Source organism: Oncorhynchus keta, chromosome 17 (assembly GCF_023373465.1).
Source record: "Oncorhynchus keta strain PuntledgeMale-10-30-2019 chromosome 17, Oket_V2, whole genome shotgun sequence".
In the NCBI taxonomy this organism is placed as follows: Eukaryota; Metazoa; Chordata; class Actinopteri; order Salmoniformes; family Salmonidae; genus Oncorhynchus; species Oncorhynchus keta.
Window position 1 is genome coordinate 53975672 of NC_068437.1, and position 23028 is coordinate 53998699.

The following is a 23028-nucleotide window of genomic DNA, read 5'->3' on the forward strand; positions in this document are numbered from 1 at the left end:
AATGTCTTTCACAGCCCTCTGTCTGTCTGACTGTCTGCCTCTGCTCCAAAGTCTATAAAAGTCATATGGGCCCTATGAAAACCGTGTCTGCATAACCTCACCAGGCATGTTTTTGATGCATTCCACACCACTGACTGTCTGATCAGGAGTATATTTAGCTGTGGGGCTCCTTGAGAATGTTGTTTTGCTTTCTTCTGGGAGTTGTGAGACTGTATCCAACTACCCATCAGGTTTTAATAAAGAATGACAAGGGAAAGGGTACAGGGAGTATTTAAATGAGATGAGTAGTTGTATTTAAATGAGATGAGTATTTATATTTAAATGAGATGAGTATTTGTATTTAAATGAGATAAGTATTTGTATTTAAATGAGATGCGTATTTGTATTTAAATGAGATGAGTATTTGTATTGAAATGAGATGAGTATTTGTATTGAAATGAGATGAGTATGCGTATTTAAATGAGACGAGTATGTTTATGTAAATGAGATGATTATGTGTATTTAAATGAGATGGGTATTTGTATTTAAATGAGATGAGTATTTATATTTAAATGAAATTAGTATTGGTATGTAAATGAGATGAGTATGTGTATTTAAATGAGATAAGTATGTGTATTTAAATGAGATGGGTATGTTTATGTAAATGAGATGAGTATGTGTATTTAAATGAGATGAGTATTTGTATTTAAATGAGATGAGTATTTATATTTAAATGAAATTAGTATTGGTATTTACATGAAATTAGTATTTGTATTTAAATTATATGAGTATGTGTAAATTAAATGGGATTATTATTTGTATTTAAATGAGATGAGTATGTGTATGTAAATTAGATGAATATTTGTACGTAAATTAGATGTGCATTTGTATGTAAATTAGATGCGTATTTGTATGTAAATTCGATGCAGATTTGTATGCAAATTAGACAAATATGTGTATGTAAATTAGATGAGTATGTGTATTTAAAGGAGATTTCTTTCTCCTGTAGTAAAAAAATAAAAGACCAGAGAGCCTTTTGGCAGCAGCGTTGTTCCAGCGTCACCTGTTCATTTAGCTAACCAGATGAATAAAAAAAAACACTGTTTAGTCCTCCTCTCTGTTCGTCATGTGGACACACACACACACATGCATACACACATGCACAGACACACGCTGCTCACCCGTGTAGCGAAGGCAGGTTGCCAGGTGACTTATTTTGCTCTAATCACCCCCCCCCCAACATGACGCATCTATCTCACACACACACATGTTCACACACACAGAACAGCATGTACTGTAGCTAATGTGTCCATCATGCTACACCTGCATCGTGTATCCAGGACACACAACAACAACAACAACAACACAAGAGTTATCCTCCCCATATGAAGGCTTTGACAACTGCCAGGTTATGGAACAGTGAAGCGCAAGTGTTTCCGTAGCCCTCTAGAGGACTGGAATATGCCGAGGTCGATGAGACTGTTTCCGTAGCCCTCTAGAGGACTGGAATATGCCGAGGTCGATGAGACTGTTTCCGTAGCCCTCTAGAGGACTGGAATATGCCGAGGTCGATGAGACTGTTTCCGTAGCCCTCTAGAGGACTGGAATATGCCGAGGTCGATGAGACTGTTTCCGTAGCCCTCTAGAGGACTGGAATATGCCGAGGTCGATGAGACTGTTTCCGTAGCCCTCTAGAGGACTGGAATATGCCGAGGTCGATGAGACTGTTTCCGTAGCCCTCTAGAGGACTGGAATATGCCGAGGTCGATGAGACTGTTTCCGTAGCCCTCTAGAGGACTGGAATATGCCGAGGTCGATGAGACTGTTTCCGTAGCCCTCTAGAGGACTGGAATATGCCGAGGTCGATGAGACTGTTTCCGTAGCCCTCTAGAGGACTGGAATATGCCGAGGTCGATGAGACTGTTTCCGTAGCCCTCTAGAGGACTGGAATATGCCGAGGTCGATGAGACTGTTTCCGTAGCCCTCTAGAGGACTGGAATATGCCGAGGTCGATGAGACTGTTTCCGTAGCCCTCTAGAGGACTGGAATATGCCGAGGTCGATGAGACTGTTTCCGTAGCCCTCTAGAGGACTGGAATATGCCGAGGTCGATGAGACTGTTTCCGTAGCCCTCTAGAGGACTGGAATATGCCGAGGTCGATGAGACTGTTTCCGTAGCCCTCTAGAGGACTGGAATATGCCGAGGTCGATGAGACTGTTTCCGTAGCCCTCTAGAGGACTGGAATATGCCGAGGTCGATGAGACTGTTTCCGTAGCCCTCTAGAGGACTGGAATATGCCGAGGTCGATGAGACTGTTTCCGTAGCCCTCTAGAGGACTGGAATATGCCGAGGTCGATGAGACTGTTTCGATGAGACGTAGCCCTCTAGAGGACTGGAATATGCCGAGGTCGATGAGACTGTTTCCGTAGCCCTCTAGAGGACTGGAATATGCCGATGAGAGGTCGATGAGACTGTTTCCGTAGCCCTCTAGAGGACTGGAATATGCCGAGGTCGATGAGACTGTTTCCGTAGCCCTCTAGAGGACTGGAATATGCCGAGGACTGGAATATGCCGAGGTCGATGAGACTGTTTCTAGAGGACGAATATGCCCGATGAGACTGTTTCTAGAGAGGACTGGAATATGCCGAGGTCGATGAGACTGTTTCCGTAGCCCTCTAGAGGACTGGAATATGCCGAGGTCGATGAGACTGTTTCCGTAGCCCTCTAGAGGACTGGAATATGCCGAGGTCGATGAGACTGTTTCCGTAGCCCTCTAGAGGACTGGAATATGCCGAGGTCGATGAGACTGTTTCCGTAGCCCTCTAGAGGACTGGAATATGCCCTCTAGAGGACTGGTCGATGAGACTGTTTCCGTAGCCCTCTAGAGGACTGGAATATGCCGAGGTCGATGAGACTGTTTCCGTAGCCCTCTAGAGGACTGGAATATGCCGAGGTCGATGAGACTGTTTCCGTAGCCCTCTAGAGGACTGGAATATGCCGAGGTCGATGAGACTGTTTCCGTAGCCCTCTAGAGGACTGGAATATGCTGAGGTCGATGAGACTGTTTCCGTAGCCCTCTAGAGGACTGGAATATGCCGAGGTCGATGAGACTGTTTCCGTAGCCCTCTAGGCTGGAATATCGATGAGACTGTTTCCGTAGCCCTCTAGAGGACTGGAATATGCCGAGGTCGATGAGACTGTTTCCGTAGCCCTCTAGAGGACTGGAATATGCCGAGGTCGATGAGACTGTTTCCGTAGCCCTCTAGAGACTGGGACTGGAGATATGCCAGAGGACTGGAATATGCCGAGGTCGATGAGACTGTTTCCGTAGCCCTCTAGAGGACTGGAATATGCCGAGGTCGATGAGACTGTTTCCGTAGCCCTCTAGAGGACTGGAATATGCCGAGGTCGATGAGGCTGTTTCCGTAGCCCTCTAGAGGACTGGAATATGCCGAGGTCGATGAGACTGTTTCCGTAGCCCTCTAGAGGACTGGAATATGCCGAGGTCGATGAGACTGTTTCCGTAGCCCTCTAGAGGACTGGAATATGCCGAGGTCGATGAGACTGTTTCCGTAGCCCTCTAGAGGACTGGAATATGCCGAGGTCGATGAGACTGTTTCCGTAGCCCTCTAGAGGACTGGAATATGCCGAGGTCGATGAGACTGTTTCCGCCCTCTAGAGGCTGGAATATGCCGAGGTCGATGAGACTGTTTCCGTAGCCCTCTAGAGGACTGGAATATGCCGAGGTCGATGAGACTGACTTTCCGTGAGAGCCCTCTAGAGGACTGGAATATGCCGAGGTCGATGAGACTGTTTCCGTAGCCCTCTAGAGGACTGGAATATGCCGAGGTCGATGAGACTGTTTCCGTAGCCCTCTAGAGGACTGGAATATGCCGAGGTCGATGAGACTGTTTAGCCCTCTAAACAACGATGAGACGAGGAGCGCTGTTAACAGAGCCCAGAGGACAACTAACGAGAAAAGAGAAGTGAAACGGTGAAACAGAACAGCTCCTTCATATTTCTATCAAGGAGGTTACCGTCGTTCAAACACTCGCATTAAATCTAATTCATTTATTCCTCCCACTTCAGGAGCTAAATTGCATTTTAAGACAATATGCGCATCACAGCTCACATGAATGGGAAATAGTGTCTCTGTTTTGGTACTACAGACATCTTGAGTGAATGGAAAAACAAGACAAAAACATCTGTTTGATTGATTGATTGAGTGAATGATTCATTTATTCCTCCCACTTCAGGAGCTTGCATTTTAAGACAATATGCGCATCACAGCTCACATGAATTGATTGATTGAGTGATTGATTGATTGAGTGATTGATTGATTGAGTGATTGAGTGATTGATTGATTGAGTGATTGATTGAGTGATTGATTGAGTGATTGATTGAGTGACTGATTGATTGAGTGATTGATTGAGTGATTGATTGATTGATTGATTGATTGATTGAGTGATTGAGTGATTGATTGAGTGATTGATTGAGTGATTGATTGATTGAGTGAGTGATTGAGTGATTGAATACAAACCTCCTGATAGGCTCAGAGTGCACCAGGGCAGCATCTGTCATCACCTTCATCCAAGACTCCATGTCTTTGGCTGCGTCTGTGCAGAAGTAGTAGGTCCGCATGTTGGGATGAGTCGCCTGCCAAGAGAAGAGAGGGTTACCTGGAAGAGGAAGAGAGAGAGAGAACACAGCCGGTTAGTTGACTCAACTGGGATGTGGTGTCTGATAGCCTGACTTCATCGAGTTTCGAAAGCCAACATTGTAGTCAGATCAGTCCGTTTGGACTGGGGTGGAAATTCCCTCTCCTTACAATAGCACCCTCACTATGAAGGAAGGTTATGACCCACAGTACCAGTCAAAAGTTTGGACACACCTACTTGTTTAAGGGTTTTACTTTATTTTTACGAATATACAGTATTTATAAATATTTTGATATATATTGTATATATATATATATATATATATATTCTACAATGTATATATAAATATTCACTTGAAGACGGAAGTTTGCATACACTTAGGTTGGAGTCATTAAAACTTGTTTTTCAACCACTCCACAAATGTAGTTTTGGCAAGTCGGTTAGGACATCTACTTTGTGCAGGACACAAGTAATCTTTCCAACAGTTGTTTACAGAGATTATAGATTATATAACATATCACATTCTGAAAATAAAGTGGTGATCCTAACTGACCTAAGACAGAGAATTTTTACTAGAATTAAATGTCAGGATTTGTGAAAAACTGAGTTGAAATGTATTTGGCTAAGGTGTATGTTAACTTCCGACTTCAACTGTACACACACACACACACACACACACACACACACACACACACACACACACACACACACACACACACACACACACACACACACACACACACACACACACACACACACACACACACACACACACACACACACACACACACACACACACACGTCTTCATGTACTTCTTAAGGAGCGCTGGTCATTAGTTTTGACAGCATCAGTGACTAGTTTACATCCTCCCTGCTTGAGCAGGTGAATATTGTGGGAGAGAAAATCCTGGCTGACAGCAGGTGAAGAACGTGTGAATAAGTGGGCTGTGGATATCCACACCACCGTTCACCCATGTAGGCTATCTAAACCCATGACTCATAAGATGTGCATGCCACTAATATGGAATCAGGACTTACCGTGCAACACTTGGACTGGTAAACTGGCAGCCGATTCTCCTCACTCAAGATCCGCTCACAATAGACAAACCAAGGCATTGTTAGTGTGTGCGTGGAAGACAGCAGAGAGAGACAGACAAGAACACATTGAATGAGTAATCTTTTTTTTCCAATATCCTGTTTACCAGAGCCTGACAAACAAAAGGCAGTCATTCCTTTGCCATCCACAAATTAATTTGTAACAACAGTCAGTGAGGAATAAGGGACTTGTGAAACTGCCATGTTCGCCACAAGAGAATATGGAGAGATTAAAAGGAAGGAAGGATGAGTTTAGTTAGTTAGTTATGTTTTAGCGTTTTTACACATTTATTAAGTTATTTCCGGATTATCTTCGGAACTACCCAGAATGCACTATTTCTCAACGTAAAATGAGAACCGGTGCTACCAAGCTAGTTCCAGCTGGCTAGCATTAGCTATTAGCCATGCTAACATGTAATTACATTCCAAACCAAGTGTTGACGCTGGTGAACTGACTATGTACATGCACTTAGAAGAAACCATATAACCATATTAAAAGTGCATCTCCTCTTTTCCTGTGTGTTTGGTAGTCGAGCAAGTGAGTGTTGTAGTACTTTTCCGTCATTCGTAGCTAAGTGCGGTAATACCCACAGGGATGGGGTTACGACTCAATTGTGGCCCAAAAAACGAGAAGCTAGCTTTGAAGTGGGACCGGTTTGTCTGATAAAAATATGTTTTTATAATCATAATAATCATAATAATAATAGCGGTGTAACTTTGCACTGAGACTTTTGATGCATATTCTAATGTTACATGTGGTGATGTTGATGCAACCTACCTTTTAACATGTGAGGAGAATAACGTGTTTTCACCTCGCATGTCAATTGCAGATTCACATGTGTCATTTGCAGATTGACAATGTGAAAACACAAGAGACACTATATGTGTCTACTATATGTGAATACATATATATATATATATGTTCGCATGTATCCAATATAAAGTTCACATGTTAACACCACCTTTTTAACAACGTTTTCACCTCGCATGTGAATTGAAGAAGGAATTTGCCAAATCAAGTGTGAAAAGCTTTTTAACCTGTGAAAATCTAATTTGCACCCTTTTAACATGACTGGCATACAGCCGAGTTATCCTCATTACATTTCCTTTTGCGTTATGTGAAATGCTTCTATAATTATGATAGAGCTACAGGAATCATGCAGAGCTCTGTTTCTTCCTCCTCTCCCTCAGCTCGCTCTCGCCCCCTTCTCTCTCTCTGAGGAAATGGAAACTTGAGTCTGTGTGGTTGGTTCGAGAGACCAAGCTTGGGCAGACTCCTGGGCGTCTGTGTGTGGCTGTGCTGCTTGGCAGGGCTGAGCCGAAACCCTCGTCTCTCCCTCCCTCTGGCTTTGTAAAGGAACCAGACCAGAGAAAAAGCCACAGCACTGAGAGAGACGCCATTAAATGAAATACAACTTGCCGCAGGACTCAAGAGGCTATTGGAGCGAAACGTTATGCTGTAGCTTCTGCTGCTTACTAACAATGCTTAAAGCAGTAGCGGTACATGCCAAAAACAAGCCTTGTTTTTCCTCTCTTTGACCCAGACGAAGGTTGCAAAACTACCGGTAATTTACTAAAGTTACCAGAATCTTCAGTCATTGTTTTGTTAATTAACAGATAATCGAGTGCCTTTGAACAGGGTATGGTCGTAGGTGCCAGGCCCACCGGTTTGTGTCAAGAATTGCAACACTGCTGGGTTTCCTGTGTGTATCAAGAATGTTCCACCAACCAAAGGACATCCAGACAACTTGACACAACTGCGGGAAGCATTGGAGTCAACATGGGCCAGTATCCCTGTGGAACGCTTTCGACACCTTGTAGAGTCCATGCCCTGACAAAACATTTCTACACCTTTTTCTCCCCAATTCCGTGGTATCCAATTGGTAGTTACTGTCTTGTCCCATCACTGCAACTCCCCTACGGACTCGGGAGAGGCAAAGGTCGAGAGCCATGCATCCTCCGAAACACGACCCTGCCAAGCCGCATTGCTTCTTGACACACTGCTCGCTTAACTGTCCAGCTGGCGACCTGAAGTCAGCTTGCAGACACCCAGCCCGCCACAAAGAGTCGCTAGAGTGAGATGGGACAAGGATATTCGGGCCGGCCAAACCCTCCCCTAACTCGGACGACACCGTGCCAATTGTGCACCGCCTCATGGGTCTCCCGGGCACAGCCGGCTGTGACACAGCCTGGGATCGAACATAGTTCTGTCGTGACGCATCAAGTGCCTTAGACTGCTGGGCCACTCGGGAGGACCGAATAAAGACTGTTCTACAGGCAAAAAGGGGGGTGTGCAACTAAATATTAGGAAGGTGTTCTTAATGTTTTGGACACTCAGTATATATTGTGAAAAGTATGACAATGCCATTTTTTGTGTAAGAGCTGTTTGAAAAGTCTGAAATTGCAGCCCGTTTTGGTGAGATGGAGTTTTGGCTAGCCTGGCAATATCACCAGGCGGTATAAGTTAACAGACCAATAAAAATAAGAGTTTGAAACCTCCCTGCCAATAACAGCTAGTTTTCAGGTTACATATCCCTCCCATTAGGCTCGTCCAATTAGGCCCCTCACTCGGACCACTCCCAGACAAATCGAACCAACTGGCATTTTCTACCTTCTAATGCATCCCTCACTTGTTTCCTCATAGCTCTGGAATCTCAGACATCAAATATAAAGCATCAACTACTGTAGCCCCCAAAAAATAACTGTTTGACAAAAGGATGAAAACAAGAAGTGAGTACTGACCTTGAAGGCATATTTTCTGTTGATGTGGTCGTCGACAGACAGCATAGATATTCGAAAGCTAGGCAGGAGGATGCTGCCGAGAATACCCTCCTCTTTCTCATCTGGAGGAAACAAAAACAAACAGGAAACTAAACATGATATGCAGAACCTCGTTTCACCTCCTTCAAAAGTGTGTTATGTATGCGGCAGTTACTGCTGCTGTGAAACAGATCCCTCTTCCTGAACAGGAGGATTAGGTCATTAAGGATAGACCTCTTCCTGAACAGGAGGATTAAGTCATTAAGGTAAGGACAGACCTCTTCCTGAACAGGAGGATTAAGTCATTAAGGTAAGGATAGACCTCTTCCTGAACAGGAGGATTAAGTCATTAAGGATACACCTCTTCCTGAACAGGAGGAATAGGTCATTAAGGTAAGGACAGATCTAGTTCAAACTATCTAGGATGTTTGAAATGTCCTTTGAGACTTTTCATAGCAAAATGAGAATTAGAGAGCTTCCTGTATTACAGGACTTCATGTGACAAGTTGAACCCCATTTTCCATATCACAGAATAGCAACTCTAGCCTGGTCCCACATCTGTTTGTGTCACCTTGTGTCCCAATGAACGGTTAGCTTTACAGCACAAACAGGTGGGACCAGGTCAAACCTCTACAAAAACAAAACATCCTGACACAACATGTAAATAGCTGAGAGAAACACCAGGAGAAAGAGAGGGGTGCTGTGATTGTCACCATATAAACAAGGTAGCAACAGTACTGGCGGCAGGGTAGCCTAGTGGTTGCAACCGAGAGGTTGCAAGTTCAAATCAAGTTCAAATCCCCGAGCTGACAAGGTACAAATATGTCATTCTGCCCCTGAACAGGCAATTAACCCACTGTTCCTAGGCTGTCATTGAAAATAGGAATGAAAATAACTGACTTGCCTAGTTAATAAATAAAGGTACAAAAAAATAAAAATAATTCTCTGGTCAGAAAAGAACAACAGGACCCAGTGAAGGGAGGAAGAGATTAGCATCTGTCCATTGATGAAACTCCAGCAGAGAAATAACTCTCACTAAGCCTTATTATGTTCAGCTGAGAGATTATAGTGTGTGTGTGTAGTGTGTCTGTGTGTGTGTGTGTGTGTGTGTGTGTGTGTGTGTGTGTGTGTGTGTGTGTGTCTTGTGTGTGTGTGTGAGTGTGTGTGTGTGTGTGTGTGTGTGTGTGTGTGTGTGTTTTCTGTGAGGCATAAGCTACAGGAAGCCTAGATGCTAACACCCTCTACTACATCCAGCCCTACAGGGGCTGTTGCTCTAGTCTCCACACATGAATCATTGAACAACCAAATAAACAAACACAATTCAAACCAAGACAGTTATGAAAAAGAACAACAAGGTCAGGGACTCCGCATTGCAACACAACCATGTTACAGGGTGCGTTATGGAGAGAGGTTTCCTGAAAAGGAGAAAGAAAGAAAGAAAGAAAGAAAGAAAGAAAGAAAGAAAGAAAGAAAGAAGAGAGAATGAGAAAGAAAAAAGTGAAAGTGGAGGTAAGTGGAGAGAGAAAAGAGAAGGTTGAGACTTTCTTTGAGTAGTTTGTAGTAGACCGAGGCTGAGAGGTGGAGATGTTGCGGTAGCTGAACTCTGTGTGGCCTCTAGTTGGTACAATACCATACAGAACAGGAAGAAGGAAGAAAGCTGGCTGTCCTGCAGCTCCCACTGAGAGGCCTGGCTCCAGGATATATCTGTTTCCTCCAGCCTGTTCTGCTCTCTATCCTTCTCTCCCTCTCAGCCTCTGTCTCTCTCTCTCCATCCCTCCGCCTCCTCTCCATCCTTCTCTCCCTCTCAGCCTCTGTCTCTCTCTCTCCATCCTTCTCTCCCTCTCAGCCTCTGTCTCTCTCTCTCCATCCCTCCACCTCCTCTCCATCCTTCTCTCCCTCTCAGCCTCTGTCTCTCTCTCTCCATCCCTCCGCCTCCTCTCCATCCTTCTCTCCCTCTCAGCCTCTGTCTCGGACTCCATCCCTCCGCCTCCTCTCCATCCTTCTCTCCCTCTCAGCCTCTGTCTCTCTCCATCCCTCCGCCTCCTCCATCCTTCTCTCCCCTCAGCCTCTGTCTCTCTCTCTCCATCCCTCCGCCTCCTCTCCATCCTTCTCTCCCTCTCAGCCTCTGTCTCTCTCTCTCTCTCTCCCTCTCAGCCTCTGTCTCTCTCTCTCCATCCCTCCGCCTCCTCTCCATCCTTCTCTCCCTCTCAGCCTCTGTCTCTCTCTCTCCATCCCTCCGCCTCCTCTCCATCCTTCTCTCCCTCTCAGCCTCTGTCTCTCTCTCTCCATCCCTCCGCCTCCTCTCCATCCTTCTCTCCCTCTCAGCCTCTGTCTCTCTCTCTCCATCCCTCCGCCTCCTCCCCATCCTTCTCTCCCTCTCAGCCTCTGTCTCTCTCTCTCCATCCTTCTCTCCCTCTCAGCCTCTGTCTCTCTCTCTCCATCCCTCCGCCTCCTCTCCAATCCTTCTCTCCCTCTCAGCCTCTGTCTCTCTCTCTCCATCCCTCCGCCTCCTCTCCAATCCTTCTCTCCCTCTCAGCCTCTGTCTCTCTCTCTCCATCCCTCCGCCTCCTCTCCAATCCTTCTCTCCCTCTCAGCCTCTGTCTCTCTCTCCATCCCTCCGCCTCCTCTCCATCCTTCTCTCCCTCTCAGCCTCTGTCTCTCTCTCTCCATCCCTCCGCCTCCTCTCCAATCCTTCCTCCCTCTCAGCCTCTGTCTCTCTCTCTCCATCCCTCCGCCTCCTCTCCATCCTTCTCTCCCTCTCAGCCTCTGTCTCTCTCTCTCCATCCCTCCGCCTCCTCTCCATCCTTCTCTCCCTCTCAGCCTCTGTCTCTCTCTCTCCATCCCTCCGCCTCCTCTCCAATCCTTCCTCCCTCTCAGCCTCTGTCTCTCTCTCTCCATCCCTCCGCCTCCTCTCCAATCCTTCTCTCCCTCTCAGCCTCTGTCTCTCTCTCTCCATCCCTCCGCCTCCTCTCCAATCCTTCCTCCCCCTCAGCCTCTGTCTCTCTCTCTCCATCCCTCCGCCTCCTCTCCAATCCTTCCTCCCCCTCAGCCTCTGTCTCTCTCTCTCCATCCCTCCGCCTCCTCTCCAATCCTTCTCTCCCTCTCAGCCTCTGTCTCTCTCTCTCCATCCCTCCGCCTCCTCTCCAATCCTTCCTCCCCCTCAGCCTCTGTCTCTCTCTCTCCATCCCTCCGCCTCCTCTCCAATCCTTCTCTCCCTCTCAGCCTCTGTCTCTCTCTCCATCCCTCCGCCTCCTCTCCAATCCTTCTCTCCCTCTCAGCCTCTGTCTCTCTCTCTCCATCCCTCCACCTCCTCTCCAATCCTTCCTCCTCCCTCAGCCTCTGTCTCTCTCTCTCCATCCCTCCGCCTCCTCTCCAATCCTTCCTCCCCCTCAGCCTCTGTCTCTCTCTCTCCATCCCTCCGCCTCCTCTCAATCCTTCTCTCCCTCTCAGCCTCTGTCTCTCTCTCCATCCCTCCGCCTCCTCTCAGAGAAATCCTTCTCTCCCTCTCAGCCTCTGTCTCTCTGTCTCCATCCCTCCGCCTCCTCTCCAATCCTTCCTCCCCCTCAGCCTCTGTCTCTCTCTCTCCATCCCTCCGCCTCCTCTCCAATCCTCTCTCCCTCTGCCTCTGTCTCTCTCTCCATCCCTCCGCCTCCTCTCCAATCCTTCCTCCCCCTCAGCCTCTGTCTCTCTCTCTCTCCATCCCTCCGCCTCCTCTCCAATCCTTCTCTCCCTCTCAGCCTCTGTCTCTCTCTCTCCATCCCTCCGCCTCCTCTCCAATCCTTCCTCCCCCTCAGCCTCTGTCTCTCTCTCTCCATCCCTCCGCCTCCTCTCCAATCCTTCCTCCCCTCAGCCTCTGTCTCTCTCTCTCCATCCCTCCGCATCCTCTCCAATGTTCTCTCCCTCTCAGCCTCTGTCTCTCTCTCTCCATCCCTCCGCCTCCTCTCCAATCCTTCTCTCCTCTCAGCCTCTGTCTCCTCTCTCCATCAGGGGCCTCCTCTCCATCCTTCTCTCCCTCTCAGCCTCTGTCTCTCTCTCTCCATCCCTCCGCCTCCTCTCCAATCCTTCCTCCCCCTCAGCCTCTGTCTCTCTCTCTCCATCCCTCCGCCTCCTCTCCAATCCTTCTCTCCCTCTCAGCCTCTGTCTCTCTCTCTCCATCCCTCCGCCTCCTCTCCAATCCTTCCTCCCCCTCAGCCTCTGTCTCTCTCTCTCCAGCATCCTCTCAATCCTTCTCTCCCCTCTCAGCCTCTGTCTCTCTCTCTCCATCCCTCCGCCTCCTCTCCAATCCTTCCTCCCTCTCAGCCTCTGTCTCTCTCTCTCCATCCCTCCGCCTCCTCTCCAATCCTTCCTCCCTCTCAGCCTCTGTCTCTCTCTCTCCATCCCTCCGCCTCCTCTCCAATCCTTCTCTCCCTCTCAGCCTCTGTCTCTCTCTCTCCAGAAGGTCCTCTGATCCTTTCTCCCTCTCAGCCTCTGTCTCTTTCTCCATCCCTCCGCCTCCTCTCCAATCCTTCCTCCCCCTCAGCCTCTGTCTCTTTCTCTCCATCCCTCCGCCTCCTGGAATCCTTCCTGAACTCTGTCTCTCTCTCTCCATCCCTCCGCCTCCTCTCCAATCCTTCTCTCCCTCTCAGCCTCTGTCTCTCTCTCTCCATCCCTCCGCCTCCTCTCCATCCTTCTCTCCCTCTCAGCCTCTGTCTCTCTCTCTCCATCCCTCCGCCTCCTCTCCATCCTTCTCTCCCTCTCAGCCTCTGTCTCTCTCTCTCCCTCTCAGCCTCTGTCTCTCTCTCTCCATCCCTCCGCCTCCTCTCCATCCTTCTCTCCCTCTCAGCCTCTGTCTCTCTCTCTCCATCCCTCCGCCTCCTCTCCAATCCTTCTCTCCCTCTCAGCCTCTGTCTCTCTCTCTCCATCCCTCCGCCTCCTCTCCATCCTTCTCTCCCTCTCAGCCTCTGTCTCTCTCTCTCCATCCCTCCGCCTCCTCTCCAATCCTTCTCTCCCTCTCAGCCTCTGTCTCTCTCTCTCCATCCCTCCGCCTCCTCTCCATCCTTCTCTCCCTCTCAGCCTCTGTCTCTCTCTCTCCATCCCTCCGCCTCCTCTCCATCCTTCTCTCCCTCTCAGCCTCTGTCTCTCTCTCTCCATCCTTCTCTCCCTCTCAGCCTCTGTCTCTCTCTCATCCCTCCGCCTCCTCTCCATCCCTCCAGCCTCTGTCTCTCTCTCTCCATCCTTCTCTCCCTCTCAGCCTCTGTCTCTCTCTCTCCATCCCTCCACCTCCTCTCCATCCTTCTCTCCCTCTCAGCCTCTGTCTCTCTCTCTCCATCCCTCCGCCTCCTCTCCATCCTTCTCTCCCTCTCAGCCTCTGTCTCGCTCTCTCCATCCCTCCGCCTCCTCTCCATCCTTCTCTCCCTCTCAGCCTCTGTCTCTCTCTCTCCATCCCTCCGCCTCCTCTCCATCCTTCTCTCCCTCTCAGCCTCTGTCTCTCTCTCTCCATCCCTCCGCCTCCTCTCCATCCTTCTCTCCCTCTCAGCCTCTGTCTCTCTCTCTCCATCCCTCCGCCTCCTCTCCAATCCTTCTCTCCCTCTCAGCCTCTGTCTCTCTCTCTCCATCCCTCCGCCTCCTCTCCATCCTTCTCTCCCTCTCAGCCTCTGTCTCTCTCTCTCCATCCCTCCGCCTCCTCTCCATCCTTCTCTCCCTCTCAGCCTCTGTCTCTCTCTCTCCATCCCTCCGCCTCCTCTCCAATCCTTCTCTCCCTCTCAGCCTCTGTCTCTCTCTCTCCATCCCTCCGCCTCCTCTCCAATCCTTCTCTCCCTCTCAGCCTCTGTCTCTCTCTCTCCATCCCTCCGCCTCCTCTCCATCCTTCTCTCCCTCTCAGCCTCTGTCTCTCTCTCTCCATCCCTCCGCCTCCTCTCCAATCCTTCTCTCCCTCTCAGCCTCTGTCTCTCTCTCTCCATCCCTCCGCCTCCTCTCCATCCTTCTCTCCCTCTCAGCCTCTGTCTCTCTCTCTCCATCCCTCCGCCTCCTCTCCAATCCTTCCTCCCTCTCAGCCTCTGTCTCTCTCTCTCCATCCCTCCGCCTCCTCTCCATCCTTCTCTCCCTCTCAGCCTCTGTCTCTCTCTCTCCATCCCTCCGCCTCCTCTCCATCCTTCTCTCCCTCAGCCTCTGTCTCTCTCTCTCCATCCCTCCGCCTCCTCTCCAATCCTTCCTCCCCCTCAGCCTCTGTCTCTCTCTCTCCATCCCTCCGCCTCCTCTCCAATCCTTCTCTCCCTCTCAGCCTCTGTCTCTCTCTCTCCATCCCTCCGCCTCCTCTCCAATCCTTCTTTCCCTCTCAGCCTCTGTCTCTCTCTCTCCATCCCTCCGCCTCCTCTCCAATCCTTCCTCCCTCTCAGCCTCTGTCTCTCTCTCTCCATCCCTCCGCCTCCTCTCCATCCTTCTCTCCCTCTCAGCCTCTGTCTCTCTCTCTCCATCCCTCCGCCTCCTCTCCAATCCTTCCTCCCCCTCAGCCTCTGTCTCTCTCTCTCCATCCCTCCGCCTCCTCTCCAATCCTTCTCTCCCTCTCAGCCTCTGTCTCTCTCTCTCCATCCCTCCGCCTCCTCTCCAATCCTTCTTTCCCTCTCAGCCTCTGTCTCTCTCTCTCCATCCCTCCGCCTCCTCTCCAATCCTTCCTCCCCCTCAGCCTCTGTCTCTCTCTCTCCATCCCTCCACCTCCTCTCCAATCCTTCCTCCCCCTCAGCCTCTGTCTCTCTCTCTCCATCCCTCCGCCTCCTCTCCAATCCTTCTCTCCCTCTCAGCCTCTGTCTCTCTCTCTCATCCCTCCGCCTCCTCTCCATCCTCCCCCTCGCCTCTGTCTCCTCTCCATCCTCCGCCTCCTCTCCATCCTTCTCTCCCTCTCAGCCTCTGTCTCTCTCTCTCCATCCCTCCGCCTCCTCTCCAATCCTTCTCTCCCTCTCAGCCTCTGTCTCTCTCTCTCCATCCCTCCGCCTCCTCTCCATCCTTCTCTCCCTCTCAGCCTCTGTCTCTCTCTCTCCATCCCTCCGCCTCCTCTCCAATCCTTCCTCCCCCTCCGGGCTCTCCTCTGATTTATTCACCAACACTCGTATTCACACAAACCTACCTGGGTGAGGCGGAGCCACAGGAGATAGGGCACCAAAGTGCAGAAAGATGAGATTTCAAACTGTAATGATCCTGGTCCTTCTGTGGCTCAGTTGGTAGAGCATGGCGCTTGTAACGCCAGGGTAGTGGGTTCGATTCCCGGGACCACCCATACGTAGAATGTATGCACACATGATTGTAAGTCGCTTTGGATAAAAGCGTCTGCTAAATGGCATATATTATTATTATTATTATTCTATAATATAGCCTCAGCCCTCTCTTTATAGTGGCTAGATACTGTTCATTAGATTATGGCTGAATCTAGGCTCAGAAAATCATTGACATAAAAGGAATACATATTCTTCTAAAATGAACAGTACTACTGTGATATTAACAGCCTTCTCTAGTAATATGCAATAACCCACTTATTAGACTAATCTAATGGAATAAACTGGGGATTAAATCTCATCTGTACTCTTGTCAGTGGAAAAAAAGATTTGAACATTAGTAAATAAAAAAATAAAACACTAATATATCTTGATCAAATAAGTATTCAACCCCCTGGTCAATAATGTTTGAATCATCTTTGTCTTTCTGGGTAAGTCTCTAAGATCTTTGGACACCTGGATTGTAAAATATTTGCACATTATTATTTTTCAAATTCTTCAAGCTCCGTCAAGTTAGTTGTTGATCATTGCTAGACAGACATTCTCAAGTCTTACCATAGATTTTCTAGCCGATTTAAGTGAAAACTGTAACTACGCCACTCAATGATGTCTTGAGAAGCAACTGCAGTGTATATTTGTCCTTGTGTTTCAGGTTATTGTCCTGCTGAAAGGTGAATTATTCTCCTAGTGTCTGTTGGAAAGCAGACTGAACCAGGTTTTCCTCTAGGATTTTGCCTGTGCTTACCTTTATTCCGTTTCTGCTGATGACAAGCATACCCATAACATGATGCAGCCACCACCATGCTTGAAAATATGAAGAGTGCTAGCATATACCTATAGACTTCCAGTCATTGCGCTAACGCTATTTAGCATTGGCTCACGGAACTACCTCTAACTTCCTTCATTCTGGACACAGACACATAAAACTGGTATCCAAGAGTTCCTTTGACCCTGGGGAAGTAGATAAAGGGCTTCAAAATCACAAAGTTTTCCTTTAAACTCTAACTGTTTGAAAGTCAACATTGGCCTCATGGTGAAATCCCTGAGCAATTTCCTTCCGGCAACTGAGTTGGGAAGGATGCCTGTATCTTTGTAGTGACTGGGTGTATTGATACACCATCTAAAGTGTAATTAATAACTTCACCATGCTCAAAGGAATATTCAATGTCTGCTTTTTTTTTAAAAATTTTACCCATCTAATAGGTGCCCTTTTGCGAGGCATTGGAAAACCTCCCTGGTGTTTCTGGTTGAATTCACTGCTCGACTGAGGGACCTTACAGATAACTTCATGTGTGGGGTACAGAGATGAGGGACCTTACAGATAACTTCATGTGTGGGGTACAGAGATGAGGGACCTTACAGATAACTTCATGTGTGGGGTACAGAGATGAGGGACCTTACAGATAACTTCATGTGTGGGGTACAGAGATGAGGGACCTTACAGATAACTTCATGTGTGGGGTACAGAGATGAGGGACCTTACAGATAACTTCATGTGTGGGGTACAGAGATGAGGGACCTTACAGATAACTTCATGTGTGGGGTACAGAGATGAGGGACCTTACAGATAACTTCATGTGTGGGGTACAGAGATGAGGGACCTTACAGATAACTTCATGTGTGGGGTACAGAGATGAGGGACCTTACAGATAACTTCATGTGTGGGGTACAGAGATGAGGGACCTTACAGATAACTTCATGGGGTACAGAGATGAGGGGATAACTTCATGTGTGGGGTACAGAGATGAGGGACCTTACAGATAACTTCATGTGTGGGGTACAGAGATGAGGGACCTTACAGATAACTTCATGTGTGGGGTACAGAGATGAGGGACCTTACAGATAACTTCATGTGTGGGGTACAGAGATGAGGGACCTTACAGATAACTTCATGTGTGGGGTACAGAGATGAGGGACCTTACAGATAACTTCATGTGTGGGGTACAGAGATGAGGGACCTTACAGATAACTTCATGTGTGGGGTACAGAGATGAGGGACCTTACAGATAACTTCATGTGTGGGGTACAGAGATAGGGACCTTACAGATAACTTCATGTGTGGGGTACAGAGATGAGGGGACTTCATGTGTGGGGTACAGAGATGAGGGACCTTACAGATAACTTCATGTGTGGGGTACAGAGATGAGGGACCTTACAGATAACTTCATGTGTGGGGTACAGAGATGAGGGACCTTACAGATAACTTCATGTGTGGGGTACAGAGATGAGGGACCTTACAGATAACTTCATGTGTGGGGTACAGAGATGAGGGACCTTACAGATAACTTCATGTGTGGGGTACAGAGATGAGGGACCTTACAGATAACTTCATGTGTGGGGTACAGAGATGAGGGACCTTACAGATAACTTCATGTGTGGGGTACAGAGATGAGGGACCTTACAGATAACTTCATGTGTGGGGTACAGAGATGAGGGACCTTACAGATAACTTCATGTGTGGGGTACAGAGATGAGGGACCTTACAGATAACTTCATGTGTGGGGTACAGAGATGAGGGACCTTACAGATAACTTCATGTGTGGGGTACAGAGATGAGGGACCTTACAGATAACTTCATGTGTGGGGTACAGAGATGAGGGACCTTACAGATAACTTCATGTGTGGGGTACAGAGATGAGGGACCTTACAGATAACTTCATGTGTGGGGTACAGAGATGAGGGACCTTACAGATAACTTCATGTGTGGGGTACAGAGATGAGGGACCTTACAGATAACTTCATGTGTGGGGTACAGAGATGAGGGACCTTACAGATAACTTCATGTGTGGGGTACAGAGATGAGGGACCTTACAGATAACTTCATGTGTGGGGTACAGAGATGAGGGACCTTACAGATAACTTCATGTGTGGGGTACAGAGATGAGGGACCTTACAGATAACTTCATGTGTGGGGTACAGAGATGAGGGACCTTACAGATAACTTCATGTGTGGGGTACAGAGATGAGGGACCTTACAGATAACTTCATGTGTGGGGTACAGAGATGAGGGACCTTACAGATAACTTCATGTGTGGGGTACAGAGATGAGGGACCTTACAGATAACTTCATGTGTGGGGTACAGAGATGAGGGACCTTACAGATAACTTCATGTGTGGGGTACAGAGATGAGGGACCTTACAGATAACTTCATGTGTGGGGTACAGAGATGAGGGACCTTACAGATAACTTCATGTGTGGGGTACAGAGATGAGGGACCTTACAGATAACTTCATGTGTGGGGTACAGAGATGAGGGACCTTACAGATAACTTCATGTGTGGGGTACAGAGATGAGGGACCTTACAGATAACTTCATGTGTGGGGTACAGAGATGAGGGACCTTACAGATAACTTCATGTGTGGGGTACAGAGATGAGGGACCTTACAGATAACTTCATGTGTGGGGTACAGAGATGAGGGACCTTACAGATAACTTCATGTGTGGGGTACAGAGATGAGGGACCTTACAGATAACTTCATGTGTGGGGTACAGAGATGAGGGACCTTACAGATAACTTCATGTGTGGGGTACAGAGATGAGGGACCTTACAGATAACTTCATGTGTGGGGTACAGAGATGAGGGACCTTACAGATAACTTCATGTGTGGGGTACAGAGATGAGGGACCTTACAGATAACTTCATGTGTGGGGTACAGAGATGACTGACCTTACAGATAACTTCATGTGTGGGGTACAGAGATGAAGTAGTCATTCAAAAATCCGGTTAAACACTATCATTACACAGAGTGCATGTAACTTCTTATGTGACTTGTTAAGCAAATGTTTACTTATTTACGCTTGCCATAACAAAAGGATTGAATACTCATTGACTCAAGACATTTAAGCTTTTCATTTTTGATTAATTAGTACAAAAAAAAAAAAAAAAAAACATAATTCCTATTTGACATTATGGGATATTGTGCGTAGGCCAAGCGACAAAACAAAAACATCTAAATTCAATTAATTTTAAATTCAGGCTGTAACTCAACAAAATGTGTGAACAACAGGCTGTGGAATACTTCCCGAAGACACTGTAGTAGGTTTCCATGTCACCATATTCCTTTCATAGCGCCCTACTTTTGACCAGAGTCCATAGAGCATTACGTGGGGAATAGGCTGCCATTTGGGACACAATCATACTGTACGTCAGGATATGTATGACCTGCTGCTGTTCAAAAGGTGTTGGGTGTGTTTGATGTCACGTTATCTGCACAACATCTTCAAACACCTCCATAACCCAAAGACATATTTCCAAGGTTATCGTTTGTGGACTACAGCTCTGCATTTAATACCATCATCCCGGAACTGCTACAACACAAACTCTCTCAGTTGAACGTGTCCAGCTGCATCTGTCAAGATGGCTGTGAATACTTCCCGAAGACACTGTAGTAGGTTTACAAGATGGATCACTGACTTCCAGACAAACAGGAAGCAACACGTCATAATACTAGATTCATGCTCTCACCTCTAGTCACTCTACACCAGGGATCATAATACTAGATTCATGCTCTCACCTCGAGTCACTCTAAACCAGGGATCATAATACTAGATTCATGCTCTCACCTCTAGTCACTCTACACCAGGGATCATCAACTAGATTCATGCTCTCACCTCTAGTCACTCTACACCAGGGATCATAATACTAGATTCATGCTCTCACCTCGAGTCACTCTAAACCAGGGATCATAATACTAGATTCATGCTCTCACCTCGAGTCACTCTAAACCAGGGATCATAATACTAGATTCATGCTCTCACCTCTAGTCACTCTACACCAGGGATCATAATACTAGATTCATGCTCTCACCTCGAGTCACTCTAAACCAGGGATCATAATACTAGATTCATGCTCTCACCTCTAGTCACTCTACACCAGGGATCATAATACTAGATTCATGCTCTCACCTCTAGTCACTCTACACCAGGGATCATAATACTAGATTCATGCTCTCACCTCTAGTCACTCAACACCAGGGATCATAATATTAGATTCATGCTCTCACCTCTAGTCACTCTACACCAGGGATCATTATACGAGATTCATGCTCTCACCTCTAGTCACTCTACCTACACCAGGGATCATCAACTAGATTCATGCTCTCACCTCTAGTCACTCTACACCAGGGATCATTATACTAGATTCATGCTCTCACCTCTAGTCACTCAACACCAGGGATCATCAACTAGATTCATGCTCTCACCTCTAGTCACTACACCAGGGATCATTTACATTTACATTTAAGTCATTTCACCTCTTATCCACCAGGGATCATAATACAAATTCATGCATACACCTTATGACAACCAGTGGAACAGCCACTTGCATCTAAATCTTGTTGGGGGACACCAGGGATCAGAAGGATTATGCTCTCACCCTTACTTACCCTATCCTAGGTATTCCTCTGAAGAGGGTGGGGTTTCAGGTGTCTCCGGAAGGTGGTGATTGACTCCGCTGTCCTGGGATCGTGAGGGAGTTTGTTCCACCATTGGGGGCCAGACCAGGGATCGAACAGATTTTTGACTGGGCTGAGCAGGGATCATAAACTAGATTCATTCCTCAGTGGTAGGAGGCGAGCAGGCCAGGGTGGATGAACGTCACTCAACACCAGTGCCCTTGTTTGGGTGTAGGGCCTGATTCAGAGCCTGGAGGTACTGAGGTCATAATACTAGATTCATGCCCTCACAGCTCCGTGGCGAGCACCATGGTCTTGTAGCGGATTCATGCTCTCAACTGGAAGCCAGTGGAGAGAGGGAGGAGCGGGGTTCATGCTCTCACTTGGGAAGGATGAACACCAGATTCGGGCTCTCACCTCTGGATCTACACCAGGGATTTAATGGCATTCAGGCAGGGAGCCCAGCCAACAGCGAGTTGCAGTCAATACACCAGGGATCAGATTCATGCTCTCACCTCTAGATGACAAGTGCCTGGATTCAGGACCTCACCTCTAGTCCTGTGTGAGGCAGGGTCGTACTCTGCGGATGTTGTAGAGCATGAACCTCACTCAGGAACGGGACACCGCCTTGATGTTAGTTGAGCTCTCAGGGTGTTGTCCAGGATCACTAGATTCATGCTTCTTAGCGCTCTGGGAGGAGGGACACAATGGATTTGTCTCACCGTGATGGCGGATCATGGATACTAGATTCATGGCAGTCCTTCCCAGGGATCAGGAAGAGATTCATGCTCTCGTCTTGCTGAGTTCAGCTCTGAGGGATGATAATACTAGATTCATCCACACTGATATGTCTGCCAGACATGCAGAGATAGATTCATGCCACCTGGTCATCAGAAGGGAAAGGAGAAGATTAATTGTGTAGTCGTCTGCACCAGGATCATGATAGGATTCAGACCATGTGAGGTTATGACAGAGCCAAGTGACTTGGTGTATAGTCAGAATAAGAGGGGCCTAGAACAGAGCCCTGGGGACACCAGTGGTCAGAGCACCAGGGATCAGGAGACAGATTCATGCTCTCACTAGTCCACCAGGGATCACCTGTCTAGATTCATGCTCTCACCTCTAGTCACTCCACAGCGTGGGGATCATCATACTAGATTCATGCCCTAGTCACTCTACACCAGGGATGGAGATTCATGCTCTCACCTCTAGATCTGATGGTTCACTAGTCACTCTCACCAGGGAGCCATAGGTCTAGATTCAGGATGAGAGCAGAGGGATCAGAATACTAGATTCATGCTCTCACCTCTAGTCATACACCAGGGATCATAATACTAGATTGAATCTCACTAGTCTTGAAACCTGATTCTGATTTGGATCAAGAAGATTCATTCTCAGAGAGATAGCACCAGGGAGCTGGCCAAGGATTCATGCTCTCACCTCTAGTCTCAAGGGAGTTTTGGAGACTCTACACCAGGGAAGAGAGAAGCTCTCACTGGTCTGTAGTTACACCAGGGACATCGGAGGGATTCATGCTCTCACCTCTTTTTCAGACCAGGGATCAACTCTCGATTCATGCTCTCACCTGAAGACGGGAGGGACTCTAGCCAGGGTCAGGGATGAGATTGATGCTCTCAGCTAGTAAGGTAAGGGAGAAGGTCTCCGGAAATGGTCTGGAGAAGAGAGGAGGGGATAGGGTCACAGCGGGCAGGTTCATGCTCACCTCTAGTCGTCACAAGGGATACTAGATTCATTTCATCTGGAGAGACCAGGGATCATAATAGATTCAGAGCATAGGGTAGGGCAGTGTGAGCAGAACCAGCGGTACTAGATTCATGCTTTCACTTAGCAAACCAGGGATCGGATGTCATCACCTTCTTTTCAAAAGGGATCACGAA

At 47.7% G+C, this 23028-nt stretch overlaps 1 protein-coding gene across 8 annotated transcripts in view; it reads right to left on the reverse strand.

Moving 5' to 3' along the window:
- The window catches only part of LOC118374288 (pleckstrin homology domain-containing family A member 5-like), a 270645-nt gene that overhangs the window by 60318 nt on the left and 187299 nt on the right, over positions 1 to 23028 (reverse strand). For all 8 annotated transcript variants that reach the window (XM_052466558.1, XM_052466560.1, XM_052466556.1 and 5 more), the window contains 2 exons: positions 8475 to 8575; positions 4520 to 4635 (listed from right to left, as the gene is read on the reverse strand). In XM_052466558.1, the coding sequence (XP_052322518.1) occupies positions 4520 to 4635; positions 8475 to 8575 (217 nt within the window). The remainder of the gene's footprint in view (positions 1 to 4519; positions 4636 to 8474; positions 8576 to 23028) is intronic.